This window comes from Mixophyes fleayi, chromosome 5 (genome assembly GCF_038048845.1).
Source record: "Mixophyes fleayi isolate aMixFle1 chromosome 5, aMixFle1.hap1, whole genome shotgun sequence".
NCBI classification, from domain to species: domain Eukaryota; kingdom Metazoa; phylum Chordata; class Amphibia; order Anura; family Limnodynastidae; genus Mixophyes; species Mixophyes fleayi.
In genome coordinates, this window is record NC_134406.1 from 53,258,814 (window position 1) to 53,279,991 (window position 21,178).

General features: G+C 38.2%; 1 protein-coding gene across 2 annotated transcripts in view; it reads right to left on the minus strand.

The window, feature by feature from the left end:
- Positions 1-21,178, minus strand: part of LOC142158325 (ATP-dependent translocase ABCB1-like) — a 68,114-nt gene that overhangs the window by 15,553 nt on the left and 31,383 nt on the right. Inside the window, exons 11-21 of one of the 2 annotated variants that reach the window (XM_075212199.1) lie at positions 18,389-18,502; positions 14,765-14,875; positions 14,555-14,680; positions 12,052-12,255; positions 11,220-11,390; positions 10,976-11,137; positions 7,384-7,617; positions 5,933-6,082; positions 3,534-3,638; positions 1,641-1,718; positions 989-1,072 (exon numbers count right to left, since the gene is read on the minus strand). In XM_075212199.1, coding sequence (XP_075068300.1) covers positions 989-1,072; positions 1,641-1,718; positions 3,534-3,638; positions 5,933-6,082; positions 7,384-7,617; positions 10,976-11,137; positions 11,220-11,390; positions 12,052-12,255; positions 14,555-14,680; positions 14,765-14,875; positions 18,389-18,502 — 1,539 coding nt within the window. Of the gene's footprint in view, positions 1-988; positions 1,073-1,640; positions 1,719-3,533; positions 3,639-5,932; positions 6,083-7,383; positions 7,618-10,975; positions 11,138-11,219; positions 11,391-12,051; positions 12,256-14,554; positions 14,681-14,764; positions 14,876-18,388; positions 18,503-21,178 lie in introns of those variants that run through there. The other variant, XM_075212200.1, reaches the window with a different exon arrangement.

The following is a 21,178-nucleotide window of genomic DNA, read 5'->3' on the forward strand; positions in this document are numbered from 1 at the left end:
ATTATTTGTTACAATACCATGGAATCTGCAATATATACACTGGTTATTTTCTATACATTTTCCAAGTAGTATTATTGTTTCCATGTTAAATGTTTATTATTGCATATTAAGGCTGAACGAATATGACTCTCCAATTTAAAGCTATGAATAGACTTAATAAAACCAGAAATTATTCAGCCTCTAACCTTTGTGTAACTTATCTATTAAAATCTCTATCTGGGTGGGGTAGACCATTGCCTTTCTGCCATAGCGTAACTTTCTTCTTGTTCATTTACCATAGCATGTTATATGTTACTGGAGTCTATTACTTAATAAAGAATCTCACCATTAATATCCGGAGGCACTAGTCACTTCATTTGAACCTATTACATCTGGAGACAACAGGCTCAACAAAAGAAACCACCCGGCAGCGCAAAGTGAGGACCAAACTATCCAAGCAGACCAGCTGAACAGCGTGAGTATAATTTCTTCCTTTTCCTCAGTATTTAAATGTCTAGCACAGGGTAAGGTTTTATCTTCACATAGATATCACTGTCCTATCACCATCTGAATTAACAGTAATTAACAGTAATCATTTTAGACTATCTTAGACTATCCAGATTTACCACCCTATTGGATTTCCACAATCCCCTGGAATTATATCCACCTAGGAAGTTGTGAGACTTTAGAAGAAGCTCTGACTTTACCTAGTTTTTCTGGGCTACCCCACATATTTCTTTTATACATGTACCATCAGTCACGCATATGTTTAAAGTCCAGGGGTAAATTATACTTCTTCAACATTAACGTACCACCTACAAAGCACTAGGTGTAGCCTAGAAAGCGTATACGGGTAAAATTGTAGCATCGATCAGCTAATTTCACTCTACCCGATACCACCTGAATTGAAGTAAGGGAGAATGAATGGACAATGGATAGGCAGGCAGTCAGCAATGTGAATTATACCGAACTTGTCCAGGATTAAACCAGATAAAGGACTAATACATACCCCTTTTATCTGAGAAGCATCTGTTGCAAGTCTTGTCAGCAGGACTCCAACTGCATTTTTATGGTCATCAAAATAGCCAATGTCCTGTAAGCAGGTTTTAAGATGAATGTTAATATGAATTTTGTGCTAGAAGTAGATTGCCAGTGAATGAGAAGCTTGGTATACAGTATATACAAAACAAATGATTTAGGGATCATGTGCTTCCTAAATTTTTACTGGTTACTTGAATAGATTGTTTCATTGTTTGCTTCTTGCATTACACTGCGGAGACTACAACCAAACTAAAGAACAAAGGGACAGTGCATCTGATATAGGGAAGTAATGGAAGTAAACTATTTAAACATAGTATTTTCCCAAAAAGCTTGGTATGACCCTTAATTGTAGTAAATTAAACATGTGTAAAAAGAAGTGCACAGAGTTGGGGTTCTAATCATGTATGCATGGGGCGGGTGACCCCAAAGACTGCACTAGGGTACGCAGGCCTCTAACTATGCCAGTGGCTTCAACATATAGCTGGTAAGTCAGTATAAAACTTTCATTTTTAGAAAATTGCCACCTTTGTTTTAAATGTTTTTGTTTATAGTAAAACAGCCAGGTTTTGTGAAATAGAAACCACTGAACATTCTTCCCTTTAAGGGAAATATTATTGTACCTGACGGAGCAAAGCTTTGAATGAAAGAGATCTCAGCCTCATGGTTAGATTTTCCCCAGACTTTCCAAACATGAAACCCTGAAAATATACAAAGTAACAAGGGATATACATTTATTTAATTTCATTTAATGGGAATGCCTTTATTGAATAATGACAGATATCTATGAAGAGGGGCAGATGACGCATGTTACAAGTCAGACATAATATGAAATAATGACATTCTGAATAGCCAATAAAATGATTATAGTATTTGGGGAAATATATGCATTCAAAGTGTCTGAATAAATGTTTTTATCTGGAATCTTTTTTTTAAATGTCCTTAAAATTATCCATACTGTGCAGCTGGTTTACCAGCAGCATCTACCTAGAATCATTCTGAACTATTTCGATGACTTCATGTTTTACATTAATCATTCTTACACATGTGTATAGGGAAAAATATTTAAATGAGATGATGCAAGAAAAGTAACAAAAAAAACAACAAAATATTGTAAAGATAAAGTACTCAACAAATGATTTCCCTGTCATCAGAGAGACTACTTTAACTTTGCTGATGATTTCAGTAGCTTAATGATTATACAAATGTCTATTAAATTAGTATATCTTCTGAAATCTCCAGGAATGTCTCTAAGATATTCTTTTTTGACTTGGGTTCAATAATGTTCTACAATATGTTTTAAAATGTAATACTTGGCTTAAATTACCAAGACAGACGTTGCAAGAAAGCAAATACAGGTTCAAATCTCTGGCTACTCCAAGCATGGCCTACTAGTGGCTCTGAAATAACATTAGTGTTAGTGTACAACAGAGTAGAGGCAGCAATATTGTGTGAACCAATATTCATGAGAATGTTTCTGTAATGTCTCAAGTTCTAGTAAATTGACGGGCTGCATTCTGATGAATATTGCTGCAGACAGATATACATAGGCCACACAGCACTGCCCATCGGATGACACATATGCCATAGTAACTAGGGGCCTGATTCATTAAGGATCTTAACTTGAGAAACTTCTTATTTCTGTCTCCTGGACACAACCATGTTACAATGCAAGGGGTGCAAATTAGTATTCTGTTTTGCACATAAGTTAAATATTGACTGTTTTTTCATGTAGCACACAAATACTTGATAGCTTATTTGTACACTGAAATTTAAAGTTGATATTTGTGTGCTATATGAAAAAACAGTCAGTATTTAACTTATGTGAAAAACATAATACTAATTTGCACCCCTTGCATTGTAACATGGTTTTGTCCAGGAGACTGAAATAAGAAGTTTTTCAAGTTTAAATCCTTAATGAATCAGGCCCCAGGACACTGGTAAAAGTTCAATTGAGCCTAAAAGTGAGCAGGAATATATGATAAAAACTACATATTTGTCATATTTATTAAAATGTACTCTATCCTAAAACAGCAAAAACATGGACATTATTAATTTAATTGACAACTGTTGTTAAACAACTAAATATGTGTTATATAGTTCTTTACTGTTGTGCATTTTTTAATAATCAGGTTATGTTGTCTTTCTTAAATGTATGTTACTCAGATATCTTGAATAAAGATAGTTCTAATTTTTGACACCATGTGTTGTTGTGAAATTATTTTGAATTATTGTGGCAGGATTGATTGAAGCACATTAAGTTAAATAAATCATCTTGTATTCTAATAATACCAGAATACCTGACACTTTTTATGTTAACATTTATGCAAGTATCCTGGACAGAAAACAAAAGTTTGTTTAAACACTGTTATATGACCCTTTCTGGAATACAATAAATATCTTACATTAATGATAGTGTGACTTTGACAAAGGTCTAAGCTTAAAATGGAGCGTGGTATTCATTAAATTTGTTTAACATTAATATATATATATACTGTATAATTTACATATCTTACCATGGTAATATGCACTGCAAAACTAATCAATCCCAGCACAAAGAACATTAGTGATAATAAGGCAGTTTTTTGGTTCTTTTTTACATTATCTTGTTCCTGAAATGCCTGTAAAATCCAAAATACACATACAATAAATTATGCAAGATATTGTGTCCTTTATTTAAAATTTAATTGCCACCATAAACCTTAGAGAATTGCAAAATTGGCAACAGGCCAACCCAAGACCGAGCACTACTGAATGATGAAGGGATTCAATTCTACTGAGCCATTGCTTCCCAGCCACTCCTGTTACTAGGCACAGCATTGTGTAATAAAACATGTCCACTTATGTGCTGTGCCTAGACTCCATGTTCTTGGAGTTCTAAGCATGTTACTATAGGAAGAATATCACAGACAAATAGTCTCTAAATGGGTTCTCCAAGCATCATTTGTGGCCTCTATATCCTAATTTCATAAACTTTTAATCTGCACTGACATTGCTGAAATGAGGGGAAGGTATATACATATATGTATATGTAGTTTTTGTGTAATATAATAAATAATTAAACCAGTAAAACAAACTTCACAAATTAAAAAGTTAAATATATTAAGTCTACAATGTAACCAGGCCCGGCGCTCCCATTAGGCAAGGTTAGGCACTTGCCTAGGGCGCGTGCTCTGGAGGGCTCCTGGAGGGCACCACAGAACTGGAAATTAATTTTAAAACTGTGCGGCGACCGCTGACCATACCTGTCACGGCCGCCGCACAGCATTCAGATGCACGGGGAGGGGGGGGAAGAGGCTATTGCTCACCACCGCCGCCTCTCTGCTCCTTCTCCTCCCCTCCACTCACTAGTGTCAGTGAGTGGAGGGGAGGAGACGGAGCAGAGAGGCGGCGGTGGTGAGACAAGGTAAGAAAAGACGGGGTGAGGGGGGAGGAGGGAGGAGGGCGCCGATTTTTGCAGGGGGGGGAGAGGGCGCCGATTTTGCCTAGAGCGCCATGGACCCTAGCACCGGTCCTGAATGTAACATTGTTATATTAAACATGAATTGCTCACAACCCAACACAGATCATGCCCCAATTAGTATAATTTATTTGTTTTTCTAAAATATACTTTCATGTTGCAGGTGTACTACAATAACCTGATAGAAAATCCCTATCATAGGGCATTAAAAACTACTAATATAGGCCATTTATTTTGCTTAATTTTTAAACTGTATTGTACAAAGAAATGTCACAATCAGCCCTGCTCTTCCTAACAAAATGACACATGTGGGCAGTTCTAAGATCAGTACACTCTGTTCCAGCAATGATCTAATTGGCTACAAGATGTCCTATCCACTTAAAAACAACCAGAATGAGCAGGAGAATATGGGTGATCAGATTGTAGCCAAAGCTTAAAATGTGAAATAACTCTCACTGTCATCCCTATCAAGCATCCCATTCAATGATTGAGAGGAGTTACTATGAAATACTCAATATGACAGTGATTGAAGATGGTGACTATGCTAAAACCAGTGCATGGTTTAATCCTTTGCACAATAACATTTTGTGATCCTATATCCTTATATGTACATTGAGTGCTGTATGTTTTTATTATATTATTGCTTTATTATGCTAGGACTACATATACATTATCAAGGTCAGCATTATATTTATATCTAGATATTACTGTCATGTTGTATGCTTACATGCTCATTGTCCATTCCAATATGAGCAATGTATGTTTTTTTCAAATTTTGCTTTTAACCTACTAGCAGTGGTTCCGCTCTGTGCTTTTATTACTGCAAGATGTACAAAAATAATTACAAAAGATGAAGAAAAAATACAATCATGTGGAACATATTTTGACTAATTTTAGAGCAAATGCGTTTTCTGGCCATCTAGCGCAAATATAGCTGCAGGCCCACGTTATAAGTTTAGGAACTGTCCATGGAAAATCATTCTGTGGCTACTTTTGCTGTCAGCGTGACAGCCAGGCAGCAGAATGCGATCGCAGGGGTGGAGGAATCATTCCCCAGCGATTATGTGATCTGCCTGTGACAGCCAGGCAGCTGCCAATCATGATCGCAGGGGAATCATTGCTCCGCCCCTGCGATCATGTGATGTTCCCTTCACACTGATTGTGTGGTGTGACCTGACATCACACCACTGTTGCCGTCGCCGCAGAAGAAGAGGGAGTAGCTGCAGCATCTCTGTAATTGTAAGTATATTTTACATTTTTTTTCAGGTTTTTCTGTTGGGGTTGGGGGGGCACTCATCAGGAGGGGGCGCTCATCGGGGGGCGTCATTTGTACCGGGCCCCATGATATCTGATGGCGGCCCTGTTCATGGTATTTGGGGAAGACGGCCAGCCTTCATTTTTCCACCATCCTTCACTACTCTTAAAAACAAAATAAAAATTGTTTTTAAGACTTACACCAATAACCTTTCCAAAAATGACAGCAAATGTGGGGTATATCCCTCCATTTATTGCAGCAGCTATTATTCCAATCACAATGTACAGCCATTCTGGTTTGTTTAGCGCTAGAATTCTTCTCAGAGGTACTTCAGAAAGGTCATCTTTCTCCTAGAAAATAAAACAGGAAGATTAATTCAATGAAATAAAGATATAGGTCAGTGGTTAGGGTACTGCTTGACACTGAGATGTCTGTGGTTTTAATGCCAAAACCAGTGTCTTGTGACGTTTCATACATCTCCATGTATTTCAAGCATCAAAAAATAGATTTTAAGCTCAATTAGGAAACAAACTGTGTCTGAGCAATTCTATATGTACAGCTATGTACAAAATTGTATGTGCCTCAGTAAAATCAATAGAAAATATTAATAATCATTACAATAATAATTATGTATTACTGTGGTCTTCTTAAGGGTATATTTACTAAACGGCAGGTTTGAAAAATTGGAGATGTTGCCTATAGCAACCAATCAGATTCTAGTTATCATTTATTTAGTGCATTCTACAAAATGACTGCTAGAATTTGATTGGTTGCTATAGGCAACATCTTCGCTTTTTCAAACCCGCAATTTAGTAAATATACCCATTAGTGTTCGGGTTGTAAAATAGCTATTTCAGAATATATACTTGATTGCCACTAGATGGCAGCATATACTACGTTATATGATAAAATGTTTTAGACCTTTGGAGATTATTCAACCTGCCTGCATACCCTGAAGTGTGTCAGAATATATTTATTTTTTTATTATATTTTTGCAGACCAATATATATACAGAGGGTACATAGAAATGGTACTTAAGTGGTTAATATTAGATTTCTAATAATAACCAGGGGCCTGATTCATTAAGGATCTTAACTTGAGAAACTTCTTATTTCAGTCTCCTGGACAAAACCATGTTACAGTACAAGGGGTGCAAAATAGCAATCTGTTTTGCACATAAGTTAAATGCTGACTGTTTTGTCATATAGCACACAAATATCAACTTTAAATTTCAGTGTACAAATAAGCTATCACGTATTTGTGTGCTACATGAAAAAACAGTCAATATTTAACTTATGTGCAAAACAGAATGCTAATTTGCACCCCTTGCATTGTAACATGGTTTTGTCCAGAAGACTGAAATAAGAAGTTTCTCAAGTTAAGATCCTTAATGAATCAGGCTCCAGGTGTCCTGAAAAGAACAATATACAATGTACTTGTGTACCTAAAAAAAATGAAAAGGGTTTTAAAAGGCTCTAGTCACAAAAGGGTTAAAGAACATATTATTTAACATCAATTAAATGTAATTAAATTAATTTAAATTAAATGGCCAAAGCAACTTTAGATGCAAAAATGTATAGTTTAACAATGTGTACAGTTTTGTTAGAACACACTCTTTTAAACATTGTATCTTGTTGAGTTAACAACATACCTCATTTGTGTCGTCAGATTTTTTCTTTGACCTTTTTTTACTTTTTCTTCTGGACCCTTCTCTGAAACTTTGACATCTAATGGGCGCCAGAATGTTTTCAACGTCGGGTAATGTTCGGCTGACTTCTTCTACATCTTGATTTTCTTCATCCTCACATTCTTCTTTGGAATCTGTGTTATCGAATAAACTGCCTTTACTCTCGTCTTCTTCTTCATCTCTACCTTTGTCTTGATTCTATTGGTTATGCAGAACTTTATGAGATCTTAGGTAAAAGTCAGTACTATCTAAAACATTTTTTGTCGGACACATTGAGCCTGAACATAGGTGTATATTTATGGCTGTAAATGTGTGGTCTAATGTGTGTATTTTGTGGTGCACATAAAATACACTGTATTTACGTTTCTGCATCTGACTATTATAGTATTAGAGTTGCAAGTTTGCACCTGGACAGTATTGTGCTGTGGGAGGAAAACGTAAATTGACCTAGCCCAGGGGGTAAATGTATCATACCCCGTTTTTTCAACTCGCCGGGAATCGGCGAGTTGACAGCTACAATTTAAAGCGGCGCTGGCTTGTAAAGGGAAACTTCCCTTTATAAGGCAGCACCGCTTTAAATTTAAGCTGCGAAGACGCCGATCTCCCGCGAGTTGCAAAAACCGGGGTATGATACATTTACCCCCAGGTCTACAAATAGAACCAAAACCAGTATGTGTGTGCAGTATCTGCCCTGTATGCTCCTCTTCTAGTGTAACATGGTTTGCTCTGTTGCAAGTTCTGCACTATGGGCAAAATTGACACCTAAATATAAATCAGGCTCTGAGCATATTGTGATGTGGCTGGAGTAAGGCTACATCTGTCATCATTGTCAGTTTAATGACTGCTATATCTATCATGTTTAAAAAAGTAGAAGAAATGCATACAAATTTGAGGGAAAATTGTCCCTGCAAATCAGAGACCAGCAGCAAACTGGTCGCATTAACAAGGAACTGGCAGTACGACATCACCCTGTCATAATGGGAAACCAGCTCCAGCCTGGTTAGCACAAGGTTGACATTCCTAGGGATATTCTGGGATATATTCTGGGATATTCTGCCTGCAAAAAATGTGCATACCCCAGTCTAGGGGCAAACAGCCATGCTGAGTAGCGTTGGGCTCTTCCTTGCACCTCTGGAGCGGTGGGTGTAAGGGTAATAGTAGAATTCAAAAATAAAATGAGTACTATTGGCGAACTTCAATCCCATCAAGGCCTGGCAGCAATTGACTAGAGATTTCGCAATCAACGGTACTGTTACTCACTACCCTTTATTCTTGTCTTTTCTGCTTTTTCCATGTTCTCCGAATGACAGCAGGAAAGCCTTTACCAGTATAGCACATTACAGTACATGTCCCCCCTTCCTCATCACAGTACATGCCCTCCTTATTACAGTACATGCCCCCCCTCATAACAATACCTGCCCCCCCCTCTTAACAGTACATGCTTTGGGCTCCCCTTCCTCAAATAATTGCTCTGGTTCACTTATCTTACCTCCGCGATGCGGCTGCTTCCAGACACTGAAAGACTGGGCGCGTGCTGCGCAGTGATGACGTCACCACTCCGCTCGCACTCAGCCTGTGTCTGGACCCCTTAGTTTGATCGGGCCCCTCACAGCCATACCAGCTGTACCCCCCTGATGGAGGCCATGGTTATAGGTCACCTATAAGCCTTGGTATCTGTGTCTCATAAAATGGTTCGTTTCTCAAAATAAAGTCCTTTGAACTGTTTTCAGAAGACCAACTGGATCATGACTTTCTCAGGTTTTATAACTATTTCAGCAATTTAATTACTAATTTGATACAATATGTTGCTGGATTAATTTTTAAAATGTTTTGGAAATTTAAGTTAGGCTGAATGTGAAGAACCCTAGCTCATAGGACAAGCTGGGTCAATTATCCAAGCAGCTATGTTGATAACTGTTTAGTGTGACCTATATATTTTTAATCTTTTCTGGACTTTCATTCCAGGAGAATAAAGCGCTGGATCGGGGGATTAGTCAGGCAGCGCAAGATTGTTTTCTGTAATGGAACCTCTTAGTATTAACCCAGACTAATCCACACTGATAGGGATGTAACTAGGCACTTTTGGAACCACCCAAGGATGAAAAAAAATACACAAGTCTTTGACAGGGATCCAGGCAAGTAAGGGGGTTTCCAGTTGCCCGGAGATAGTACTGTGGCTGCAGTACTATCTGGACATTATAGAAGCACCACAGTCACTTCTCTCTACATTCTAACAGCTTTGTAGATGAGAACGGCAGAGTAGCTCCTCCTATGGGCTCTTAGTAGTAAAGGGTGTTCAGGAAGAGATGGTTTACAATATATCGAGGAGCATTAAGGATAATCTTTCTATTAAACCCCTCCCTCCTCCAACTAGTAAAACTCTGGGATCCCTTTCCCACGTTCCCCACTTTATGGAGTTAGTCACCTTGCCATAATCCCACTTAATCTTTATTCTCCAGGCAGCATTTCTTTGGGAATTGTAGAAAATTATAAGGACTTGCACTGATTGTAGATACACTGCTGACTGAAGGTACCAGGACTGTACCTGGGGTGAGTAATTGCTTAAATACAGAGTTCCTGGTGATGGGAAGATAACTAGCCACTATAGAGAGACTATGAGCATCAGGTAAAATCAATCAGGCAATGAGATACAGAATCAGGTCATTTCCACCAGACAGATGAATTGCCTGGCAAATACTGGGAAGAAAGTGAACTACTACTATAATAGTAGAAGTATCTCATTGGTTGGCTACTTAAATCAAGCAGGAATTGGATCCGCTAACACCGCTGAAACATATGCAGCCAATAGCATAGAGGGCAATGTGTGTGTTTGTGTGAATGCGTTGAGCATTGTAATGTAAATCGTTTGATAAATTTATATATAAATATATATAAATATATATATATATATATATATATATATATATATATATATATATATATTTATGCTTTTTATTAGATCTTACACTGTCTTACAGTGTGAACAAACAGCACTTTCTGTCTCTTCCGTATTTTTGATTTACAGTAAAACAACTTGACTACAAAATAGTGTCTGTTGCTGGCCTATTGCTGCAACTTTTTGTTTGCTTTGTCCCGAAATCCAGCATTTGAAACCCCCATCTAGAAATCCTGCATTTGCCCCTGGGATCTCACACACACACACTGATGTGCCCGACTGGTAACAGTGGCACAGTCTGCTATTATGGTAGCCGGCTACTAGGTATGGTGCCTTTGAGCACCATACCGTATCCTTTAGATATCCAGCTGAAATAGCAAGGCTTAGGCTCATTCTCTGACATCAATCATCTAAGACACCGGAGAATACATAGCGCTCTACTGTAATCTATATTATATGTCTTCTCATGCAACCACAAATGTTTTTGTTTTGAGTTCATTGGCTGGAATTTCAAATTCACCAAATAAGGAAGTTACAGTTTTGAACTGAATAAAATATAATCAGTTGTTTTTTCAACTTATTTCCTACATTTTAATTCTTGAAAATGAAATTGTAGTGTTTTATCGTACATGACTGCAAGTGGCGTGTAGATACCATTACCTGAAGCATCACAAGTGAATGGTAGACTCCCTTCTTACTCATGAGCTCATTGTGTGGTCCTTGCTCCACCACCACACCTCCATGGAAGCCAGCAATGACATCAGCTGTCCTGATAGTAGACAGTCTATGTGCTATCACAATAGTCGTCCGACCAGCTCTGGCCTCAAAGACAAAATAAAGATGACATACTAAACCACTGCATTATACAAATGTATTATATGACAACGTGTATGTAATATCTTACTTTATCTAAGGCAGCCTGCACTATAGCTTCGCTCTGTGTGTCCAAAGCTGATGTCGCTTCATCAAGAAGCAGAATTTTTGGGTTTCTTACAAGAGCACGCGCTATAGCTATTCTCTGCTTCTGACCTCCACTCAGCTGGGCTCCTCTCTCACCCACCATTGTGCTAAATTGCTGCAAAAAGAACATGAATGAAATAGGTTTACAGTTTCCTCTCATATTATTTGGTAACATAGGTTGAGAACACATGTGCATCAGGACACATCTTTCAAGTTAAAAATATTGAAAATAAATATAATTAAACTGCAATTGTCTTGTTGTGGTTTTACTGTTAGACTGTACTGTTGTCTGAGAGACAATCAATGTGATTATTCCAGTTGTTGATGATGATGGTGGAAAAAGTTTGTCTGTTGTAGAAAACGGTCTCTTTCATGTTACAAGCAGTGGTTTTGCTTAATCATAAAACAATTTACAGATTTGTATATCACCATTTAAATGATGCATCTCGCAGAAGTGGAAGCACCCTGTTGTATTCACCAGGAAACCCTACAATCACATTAAGGAAACCTCCTAAAAATATTTACATTTTACCAATAAATCTCCTCACTAGGGGCCTGATTCATTAAGGATCTTAAATGAAGAGGTATCTTATTTCAGTCTCCTGGACAAAACCATGTTACATTGCAAGGGGTGCAAACTAGTTTTCTGTTTTGCACATAAGTTAAATACTGACTGTTTTTTCATGTAACCCACACTTGTGCATGCAAGGTTAGACCGAACCTGCTCCTTGGACTGTGAAACAAAATACAAACAAAAAACAAATAAATATACTTACATCAGGTAACTTAGATATAAAATCATAGGCATTGGCTTCTTTGGCTGCCTGCTCAATTTCTTCATTAGTTACTCCATCCCTTCCAAAGCGAATATTTTCACCAATGGTTGTTCCGAACAAGACAGGTTCCTGACTAACCACCCCAATGTTATTTCTTAGCCACTTGACATTGAGCGAACGGACATCATGGCCATCCAATGTAACCTAAATATCGACAATCAAATAAAATAATACATTTTTATTGCCCTAAAATATCCATATTGTCCCACGGTCAGTATACAAAGCAGCCCCATCACTAGTATACATTACAACAACATGACCTTCATTACTTCCCTTTGAAGGACTGAGTGAGTCACCGTGTGCAATGAAAGCAGGAATGAAGTCTGAGGGTGACTTGGTGCTGATCTTATTGTCTACAGTTGTTTTTGGGAGGGCAGGATATGCACTTGGTCTTGTTTTATATTTAAATAACTACATTAAAGTATGAGAACACTTTAATCAAATGGAAATCTGCTGTGTACTCTGTCAGTAATTCCTCTGCTGTCCCATATTCAGTAATAGAATGCCTTTACTCCAGCATTTGTCAAGGGTAACATGAGATCTTGCAATTTCCAAATTCTTATATCCAAGTTTGGGATTCAAAGTGTGTGGTAGCTTAAAGTATTCAAATACATTTCACCAGTGTAGGCTGTCGCTTACTACAAAGATAAGAAACTGGAGACTGATTAAACAGTCCTAGGAAGGACAATGAAATAAAGACTTTCTATTAATGTATGTTCTGGGTTGCTATCTTTGATGTAAATTAAATCTAATTGACAAAAGCGTAAATAAGTGTATTTTTTAAATGTATTATTTTATGTATTACACTATGGAAGTGTTGGAACAAAAAAGTTAACAGTGATTCATGCTGTGTGTGCCTGTATGTTTATACGGACGTTTCTATGCTAAGATAAGCAACTTCAAGGCTATACTGTGTCATGTACTATTTTCCTGTTAGACACTGAATTTATTATTGTGCCATTAGTGATGAACAGTGGGATAACTAACATGCATATAGTCCAAGGGAGCCCCTTTGTTTGATAAACTTCTTCTGAGGTCATGTTGTTTGTGTATGTGCCCGTATTAAGTGAAATAACTGATCCTCATTTTTGCAGATTATCTTGTACTAAAATGGGAGACCCTCTGCTTTTGATACTATTCCTGTATGCTGTTATTATACCCGAAGCTAAGTAAAAATGTATTATATAATTTGCTGGTGTTGTGTGGTCTCATTCATTCACATAGCTTTACTGAAATGCAATTAAGCAAACCCATCTGTCTGGGATTTTCTGGTGTATGTGCTCCATTTGCATGTTCCATACCATAGTACCAAATCACGTGTAGCTGCTATTTGCATTTTACAGACAATTGGAATTCTGTAAACTTCAATGAAATGTCATCTGTTCATTAGTTCATTAAAGAACAAGCAATAACAGTACTGGTTGTGTGTGTATGGTGTATGTATACACACACACACACATACACACGCACTATATATATATATATATATATATATATATTATTGCGAGTATATGTTTTTTTAAAATACTACACTATTTAGCTGTCTTAAATTCCTCTTTCTATTGAGAGATGTGAATCTTGCAAGGGGGAGGTGGACAGGGGAAGAAAGACATTTTGAGATGAGATGAGCGTGTTTGTGTATAAATATTAGTACGTAGGCAGGGGTGGGCTGGACCGGGGTGCAGGGGGGCAGCGGGCACCCGGGCCGCTCAGTCTAATGGCTGTTCGGGCCGGCTGCCACCCCCCATCCCCCCGTGGATGCAATATATTTCTTAATATTACCGTCATAATGACGCGGCCGCATCACGTGTCATGTGATGCGGCCGCCTGTGCGGCCCCCGGGCTGAACTCTGCCAGCCCGCGCCTCTACGTAGGCATTTTGTCTAATGTTATAAAGGATTGGCTGAAGTTTGGTGAAGATCACTTTTTCACTGGAAGTAATCATGATCATGGAAGGCTGTTTCTGGGTTTATTATGGAACACATTTGCTTGAAAAGAACTGTGTTTGGTACAGGTGTATATTGTGTAACAATATTACACTATTGCCGGTTTCCCTTCTTTTTCAAATATATTGTCTGTATGGACATGTGCGCTAAAGAGCAGTTAAAGGGTATCCAGGACCTGTGTTATACAAACCTACAGATAAGCTGCCTATTATTTCATATATGATACACATTTTTATACACAGGTGTGAAAGAGCACTTGTCTGTTATTATTGCACTAGGAGGAGCCATGTCCAGGACATATATATATATATATATATATATATATATATATATATCATGTTCTGAAAATTGGAGATGACATTCCTTAAATACACAATCCAGAAAAGCTAATTCCGTACAATGAGAGGTTTCCATATTTCATTGCTACTAGTATGTAATAACGACCAAGATAAATAACATAGAACCCTCTTATGAATACATACTAAGTTATACCATACCTCCCCTTTTATTGGATCATAGAACCGCTGCAGTAACTGAATGGTGGTGCTTTTCCCACAGCCACTCATGCCAACAAGAGCCATAGTCTTTCCAGCTGGTACCTTCAGGTTCAGACCACTGAGAATCTAAGAACATTAATAAGTGTAGACATTAATATTGTCTTATAGTTCTTATAAATACAATTTAAAAAAAAATACTTTAAAACATACTTGTATATCTGGTCGACTAGGGTAAGCAAAGTGAATGTTTTTAAATTCAATATGTCCAATCAATTTGTCTGGCTTGTGTCCTTCGGTGGACCCACTATCGATTGGGCGAAACTGATTTTTAAAAAGAAGACAATAGTTAATAAAAACAGAAATAATATGTTTAGTGATACACAGTGAGCATCAGTAAAAATATACCAATTAGAGTGGAAAACTTCCAAGTCATATTGTCATGGGAATAGACCTGCAACCTCAAATTTATTCTTAAATCCTTTCATTAAAAGTACCACAGTGAATTTATCACTCTTTTTTGTGCAATGCTGATCCACTTTTTTTGACTGTAGTGTAAAGCTTTGCTTTGCTCAGTACACTAAGTATAGACTGTGGATTGCAATGGGGAAAAATGAAAATAGTTACTTGTGGATGTAAAGCTTATACAAGGTCCTCCTCACATGTAATTATGTTTTGCTTTCACCGTTATGTTTTCCATGAAAACATAACGGATAAATATAAATAAATATTTTTCAAGTTTTATACTGAAAATAAGTTTCAATACAATTGTTGACTTTTTTTTACTCACTGTATTACTTCTTGTGTTATAATCTAGAACACCTTAAACCGTTTAAAAGATTTCTCAACCCTTCTTGCATTATAACCAACGTACTTGAAAGAGAGTGGGTCACAGAAATTGTGTAAAGGGAGATCCTTCCATCCTGGCTAGTCAAGATTATCATCATCATCACCATTTATTCATAAAGTGTCAATGATTTTGCAGCGCTGTACAGAGAATGCATTCACATCAGTCTCTGCCCCATTGGAGCTTACAGTCTAAATTCCTTAACACACACACACACACACACACACACACACACACACAGAGACTAGGGTCAAGTTTGATAGCAGCCAATTAACTTACCAATATGTTTTTGGAGTGTGGAAGGAAACTGGAGCACCCGGAGGAAACCCACACAAACACGGGGAGAGCATACAAACTCCTCCCAGATAAGGTCATGGTCAGAAATTGAACTCATGACCCCAGCGCTGTGAGGCAGAAGTGCTAACCACTTAGCCATCGTGCTGCCCAAGCTGTGGCTCAGGTCCACTTGTGTCACCTACCCCTGTGTCAAAATGTCCCTGTTTCAAATTTGTCAGGGCTAGATCACTGTCAAATACAGAGAACATGCAGTTATCAAAGGGACTGGAGAAACTGAAGCAACTTGGTAGGCTTTCTGTTTGTAGACTACAGCCATGCTCAGTATTTCATTTTTCTCACCATTTGTACTTTCTTTTTTCGACATTGCTTAAATAAATTGTCATACTGCAAATGGAAACGATTATTTTCTTTACTGCATGTATATTGTTATAACACCTTTATAGTGCATTTTTAAGCTTTCAAAATATTTTAGAAATGTGCATACATGAATTGTTTTGGTAAAAAGAAAGATGAGGCTGAATGAGGAAGGGTGAATAATAAGGGAGGTAACAAATCAGATAATAAGATAAAGGGGTAAATTTACTAAAATGCGGGTTTAATAAAAGTGGAGATGTTGCCTATAGCAACCAGTGAGATTCTAGCTGTCATTTTGTTTGAATGTATAAATAAATAACGGCTAGAATCTGATTGGTTGCTATAGGCAACATTTTCACTTTTTCAAACCTGCAGCTTGATAAATTTACCCCAAAAGCTGCAGCAGACTTCTCTTCCACTTTGCATGCCTGGCCTGAACATCTGGCAGTTCTCAGAGGGGCTGTACTGTTAAATAGATATGTTATCAGGCTGCCTGAGATTTGACTGTCTGTACCATCCTTATTCCCAGTTATTCTGTAACTAATTATATGACAGTATCTTCCCAGTAACTTCCTCATAAGTGTTGTAATAAGAGGGGAGAAATGTAATAATTATATAAGGCCTCATTTAAAGTTAAGAGCAAAGTAAAAAAGGAGCAAATTTGCACCTTAACAAGTTGGGAGGGGGCGTGTCCTAGCTCAACTATAAATTGCAGCGTAAAAATAAAGCTGTCCTGTATTTATGTGCTACATGCAAAAACATCCAGTATTTTTCCAGGATGCAAAGTAAATAAATAATTTCATTTGCACCCTTGCATTGTAACATGGTCTCTTTTTTTGTGCTTCAAATGAGGCCCATAATGATACTTGACAACTTCTTTTTTCACCCCTCCAGGAGATCCCAGAGAGGAGTTGAAGTGCAAGTCAGGGGCGGATCTAGGCAACTGCTCTACCCGGGGCGATTTTAGGGGGGGCTATTTAGGCCCCGCCCCCTTTCTAATTTCTAAGGCTGCCGGCGGTTGCACAGTATTTGAAGGTCCGCTCGGCAGTGACAGTGTGCTGCCCGGCTGCTCTGATTGTGTATAACACACAATCAGAGCAGCCGGGCAGCACACTGTCAATGCTGAATGGACCTGCACAGTGTGCAGCCGTCAGCAGCAAGCCCCTGCTAGGGGGGGCGATTGCCCCGATCGCCCCCCCCCCCCCCCCCCCACCCCCTTGATCCGCTACTGGGGCAAGTCCAGAGGGGGTTTGAAGATGTCATCATTGATGGATCACATCACTTGGTCCCACCCTGCGATGCAATGCCACAAACGCGTCTTTTTTCCGCAGGACCAAAATGATGCAATTCACAACGAATAGCGTCATGGAGTCCACTATCCCACCCACTTCACTAGAAAGTGGGCAGGATGAGTGAGAATAGCCTGGAGACCTACCCGGGATTCGGAGAGAGTTGGCAAGCATGTCCATAATCTGCAGTCTCTGGGCCTGAGTCATTAAGGAAAGTAAGGCAAAAAAAGGAGTAAATGTTTCATCAGGACAAACCATGCCACACTGCAAGGGGTGCAAATTAGTTTATTATTTCGCACATAAGTTATATACTGGCTGTTTTTTTCATGTAGCACACAAATACTTGATAGCTTAATTTTTAAACTGAAATTTGAAGTTGATATTGGACATGCCCTTCTCCAACTATAAATCTCAGCGGCGCACGGAGGATTGTCAGGGGGGGGGTTTCCCCCCGCAGCAGCTCCGTTTCGCCAGCGCTGTCCTATACAGCAGCCGCGGCGCTGTCTAAGAAGCATCTGCGGCGGTGCTGTATACAATACAGCACCGCCGCGGACGCTTCTTTGACAGCGCCGCGGCTGCTGTATAGGACAGTGGCCACTTAGTTAGCGCAGGGGGGGGGGTTTCTAGAGACTCAGAAACCCCCCCTGCGTGCGCCACTGAATCTATCCCCACATTTTAAATTTACCTCCCCCTCCAATCCAACATGATTTTGCCAAGGTGCAAAGTTACTCCCTTTTTATGTTTTACTCTCCTTAATGATTCAGGCCCTCTATGTGAAGTCACTGAGGACTAAAACCTATTTATTTAGTTCTAATAATGGAACTACCCTACCTGCATGCAGCCCTTGGACTGGGGTACTTTGAGAGTGTGAATATGAGGGATGTAATTTAACAAGCCCTCAATGAATCCCCACAGTTAATGAGGCTTTTTCGGACATCTTTTCATATAACTAAGTTGTTATCTAATTTACCAGGGCATTGGCAAATTTAAATATTGCTTAATGGTTATAACTTTTGAATGACCCTCTTGAAGTATTTTACCTGCTATTACCTTGTTTATGATTTTGTAGATCTCAAAAGCGGCTCCGCGTGCACTGCTGATACTTTCTAAGTTTGGTGAGACCTGTCCAAGTGAGAACGTGCCGACCAACACTGCGAAAAAGACCTTTCAGGGAAACAAACATGAAAAGTGCATTGAGTATTGCACATATGTGATTACAATTGTACAAACATGTGCAAAATCAGTGTTACTAAAAATGTGCAATTGCTGCTCCATGTACAATAGTAAACATAAGCATAAGTAAATCATAAAGAAAATGACCATTTGTATTGTTTAGGTCACATAGAGGCAAGCTACCATTTTATGTGCCCTGATTTACACTTTCCCAGATGTCAATCTTTCCCTAATGCATTTTAATGGTTTATTTTCTCTGATTGTACATTACTGATTGTATATGTTTTCCCAATTTTACACAGGAAAATCTCCCCAACCATAATATTTTGTGTTGCGATAGTTCTGTTTCGTTGGTTTTTCAATTTGTGTATTACTGGTAGTGTTCAGTATAGTGCAGTGAATCATGTATTAATAATGTCAAATCTACAAATTACTGTTAATGCCATACACAGAACTTGATATTTTTGATCAGATTATGATCAATTACATTTTTTTTTTCAGCATGAAAAGTTCACTATGTGTAGACAATTTACATGTTGGAACAAACGTTTTAACATAATGAATCACAGGGGTCAGTTGCCAATTGCTTTGGGTTTTTTTTTTAACTTTATTTCACCCAATGTTACAGATTTTTGTAAACTTTTTCTTCATTGTCCTTTTTTTTTAACTTAGTCCCTCAAAAAATGTATATATGGGGGTTCAGTTTATAATACAAAGTTTACTCATTTTTAAATTATAGAAACATTCAATTTATATTATGTTACTGTAAAATCATTTTCATGAGCTTAAAATATTTAATATTAAAATACACCTTGTGTAAAAAAACATGGAAAGCATAGTTAAAGTCACGTATATTGTATGTCTATACCAAACATGAAGCAAGAGCCCCAACATTCCAGGTTCAGGTCAAGCAGCAACTAAGCTTAAGATATCGGCAGCAGCACCAGGTAGTCAAAGTTGCAAGAAAAGGTAGGAGAGTGCAGCACAGTGCTGGAGAATGGCATTGCTCTTGTAATGGGCTAGGCATGTCCCCTTCGGTGGTACATTCCCACGCATGTGTTTGGATGGGGGGGCGGGTTTGGTGCTCCAGTTCTCGCCCAGGGCACTAAAATGTCTAGTTGTGGCTCTGAGGGTGGCCATTTATTTCACATACTGTACTTTTAACTATTCCACGGTAATCTGCTAATCTCTTTCTGAAAGAGTGCTGTAGTTGTGATATGATACAATTACACTAATTTCAAACAATAAAATACAACAAGGCGCACAGGGCAAAACAATATGACCAAAAAGTTCTCAACTCCTTCATTAAAAATCATAAAATCGATGTTATATTGTATGTTCTCACTTATTCTTTTGTCAATAAAATAAATAACCTTTCTCTTCCAAGAATAACATAAAATGCATATAACAAATTCAGTATAGGAAGCTAGTGAATAAAATGATAGTCCACAATGTCCACAAGCACAGAATCACTTTTTTGGAGTCCAGCGATGAAATATTCTCAATAGATGTTATCAAAGCAGATGTCGTACAAGAGGACCTTCTTATCTTATAAACCGTCTCCAAATAATTGAATATGTTAGATAGGACGAGAATAAACATATATACTGTATTAATGATAATCTGACCTTATATCACAATTCTATATCCAGTATTACCGAACTCCACCGTGGGTTAACAAATGATTACACTGATCACCACCACACGTGTGTAGCACAGCAAACAAAACTGAATCACTTACATAATAAAAACCAGTTCACTTGTAGATGTAATTTCCACACCAAGTTCTCTTATCAAAACGTCACCCGATCGTAACTATTATTTACACTAATTTGTTTACTGTTCACCGATCCATCCATTCCACTATTTTGCATGCTGTTTTTCCCATTTCTGCAGATATTGTTTTGTTATAATCCAGTCTGGTCTGAGCATAGTTGGAACCTCTATGGAGCACAAACAACATGGGCAGGTCCCCCATGAGTTCTTGACGCCAATAGCCCCACTCTTCTTTTCCCTCATGCCGCAACCAGGAGTATGGAAATTTATTTTCCACACCTGCATCTGGTGGCACGCTCCAAAGTAAAATTGATAGACACGATACACTGGACCTCTATATAAAGCGCAAAACAATAAAAATGCATCACAAAAGCGCCTGGGTTTACAAAGCAAGATGGCGTCATTCAGGGAGGAGCAGAAGTTTGCACTGGCAGACTGAATAGAAATAAGATGAAATGATGGAGACGGCACACTTTTTTAGAGGCATGAATTGCTCTTATGGAAGAGAACACAGGCTTAGTGACTCCATGAAAACACTTGAATCTTGCTTGAGCTCTGAGTTTCTGTAGATTGGACCTCGCCTTTTACACAATAGTTCCACATGTGATAAGGACAGCCATTTTATTGTAATTTTAAGACATGACAGAGGCTAAACCAACCAGTATTTCAGAAGAAAAACGGAAAATAATAGTGAAATAATAGTGAAAATAGTAGTCAGAAGTCTCTAAAGAGCAGGGTATAAGCGTGTACTTTGATGTCCAAAGAGGAGGAACAAGGTGTTTGAGTTGATCATCCAGTGGCCTTCAGAAATGATGTCCACTTATTATCATTGCATCAAACTTTCTGTATGTAGTAGACATGATGAAGCTGGTAGCTGGCTATGATGAGGAG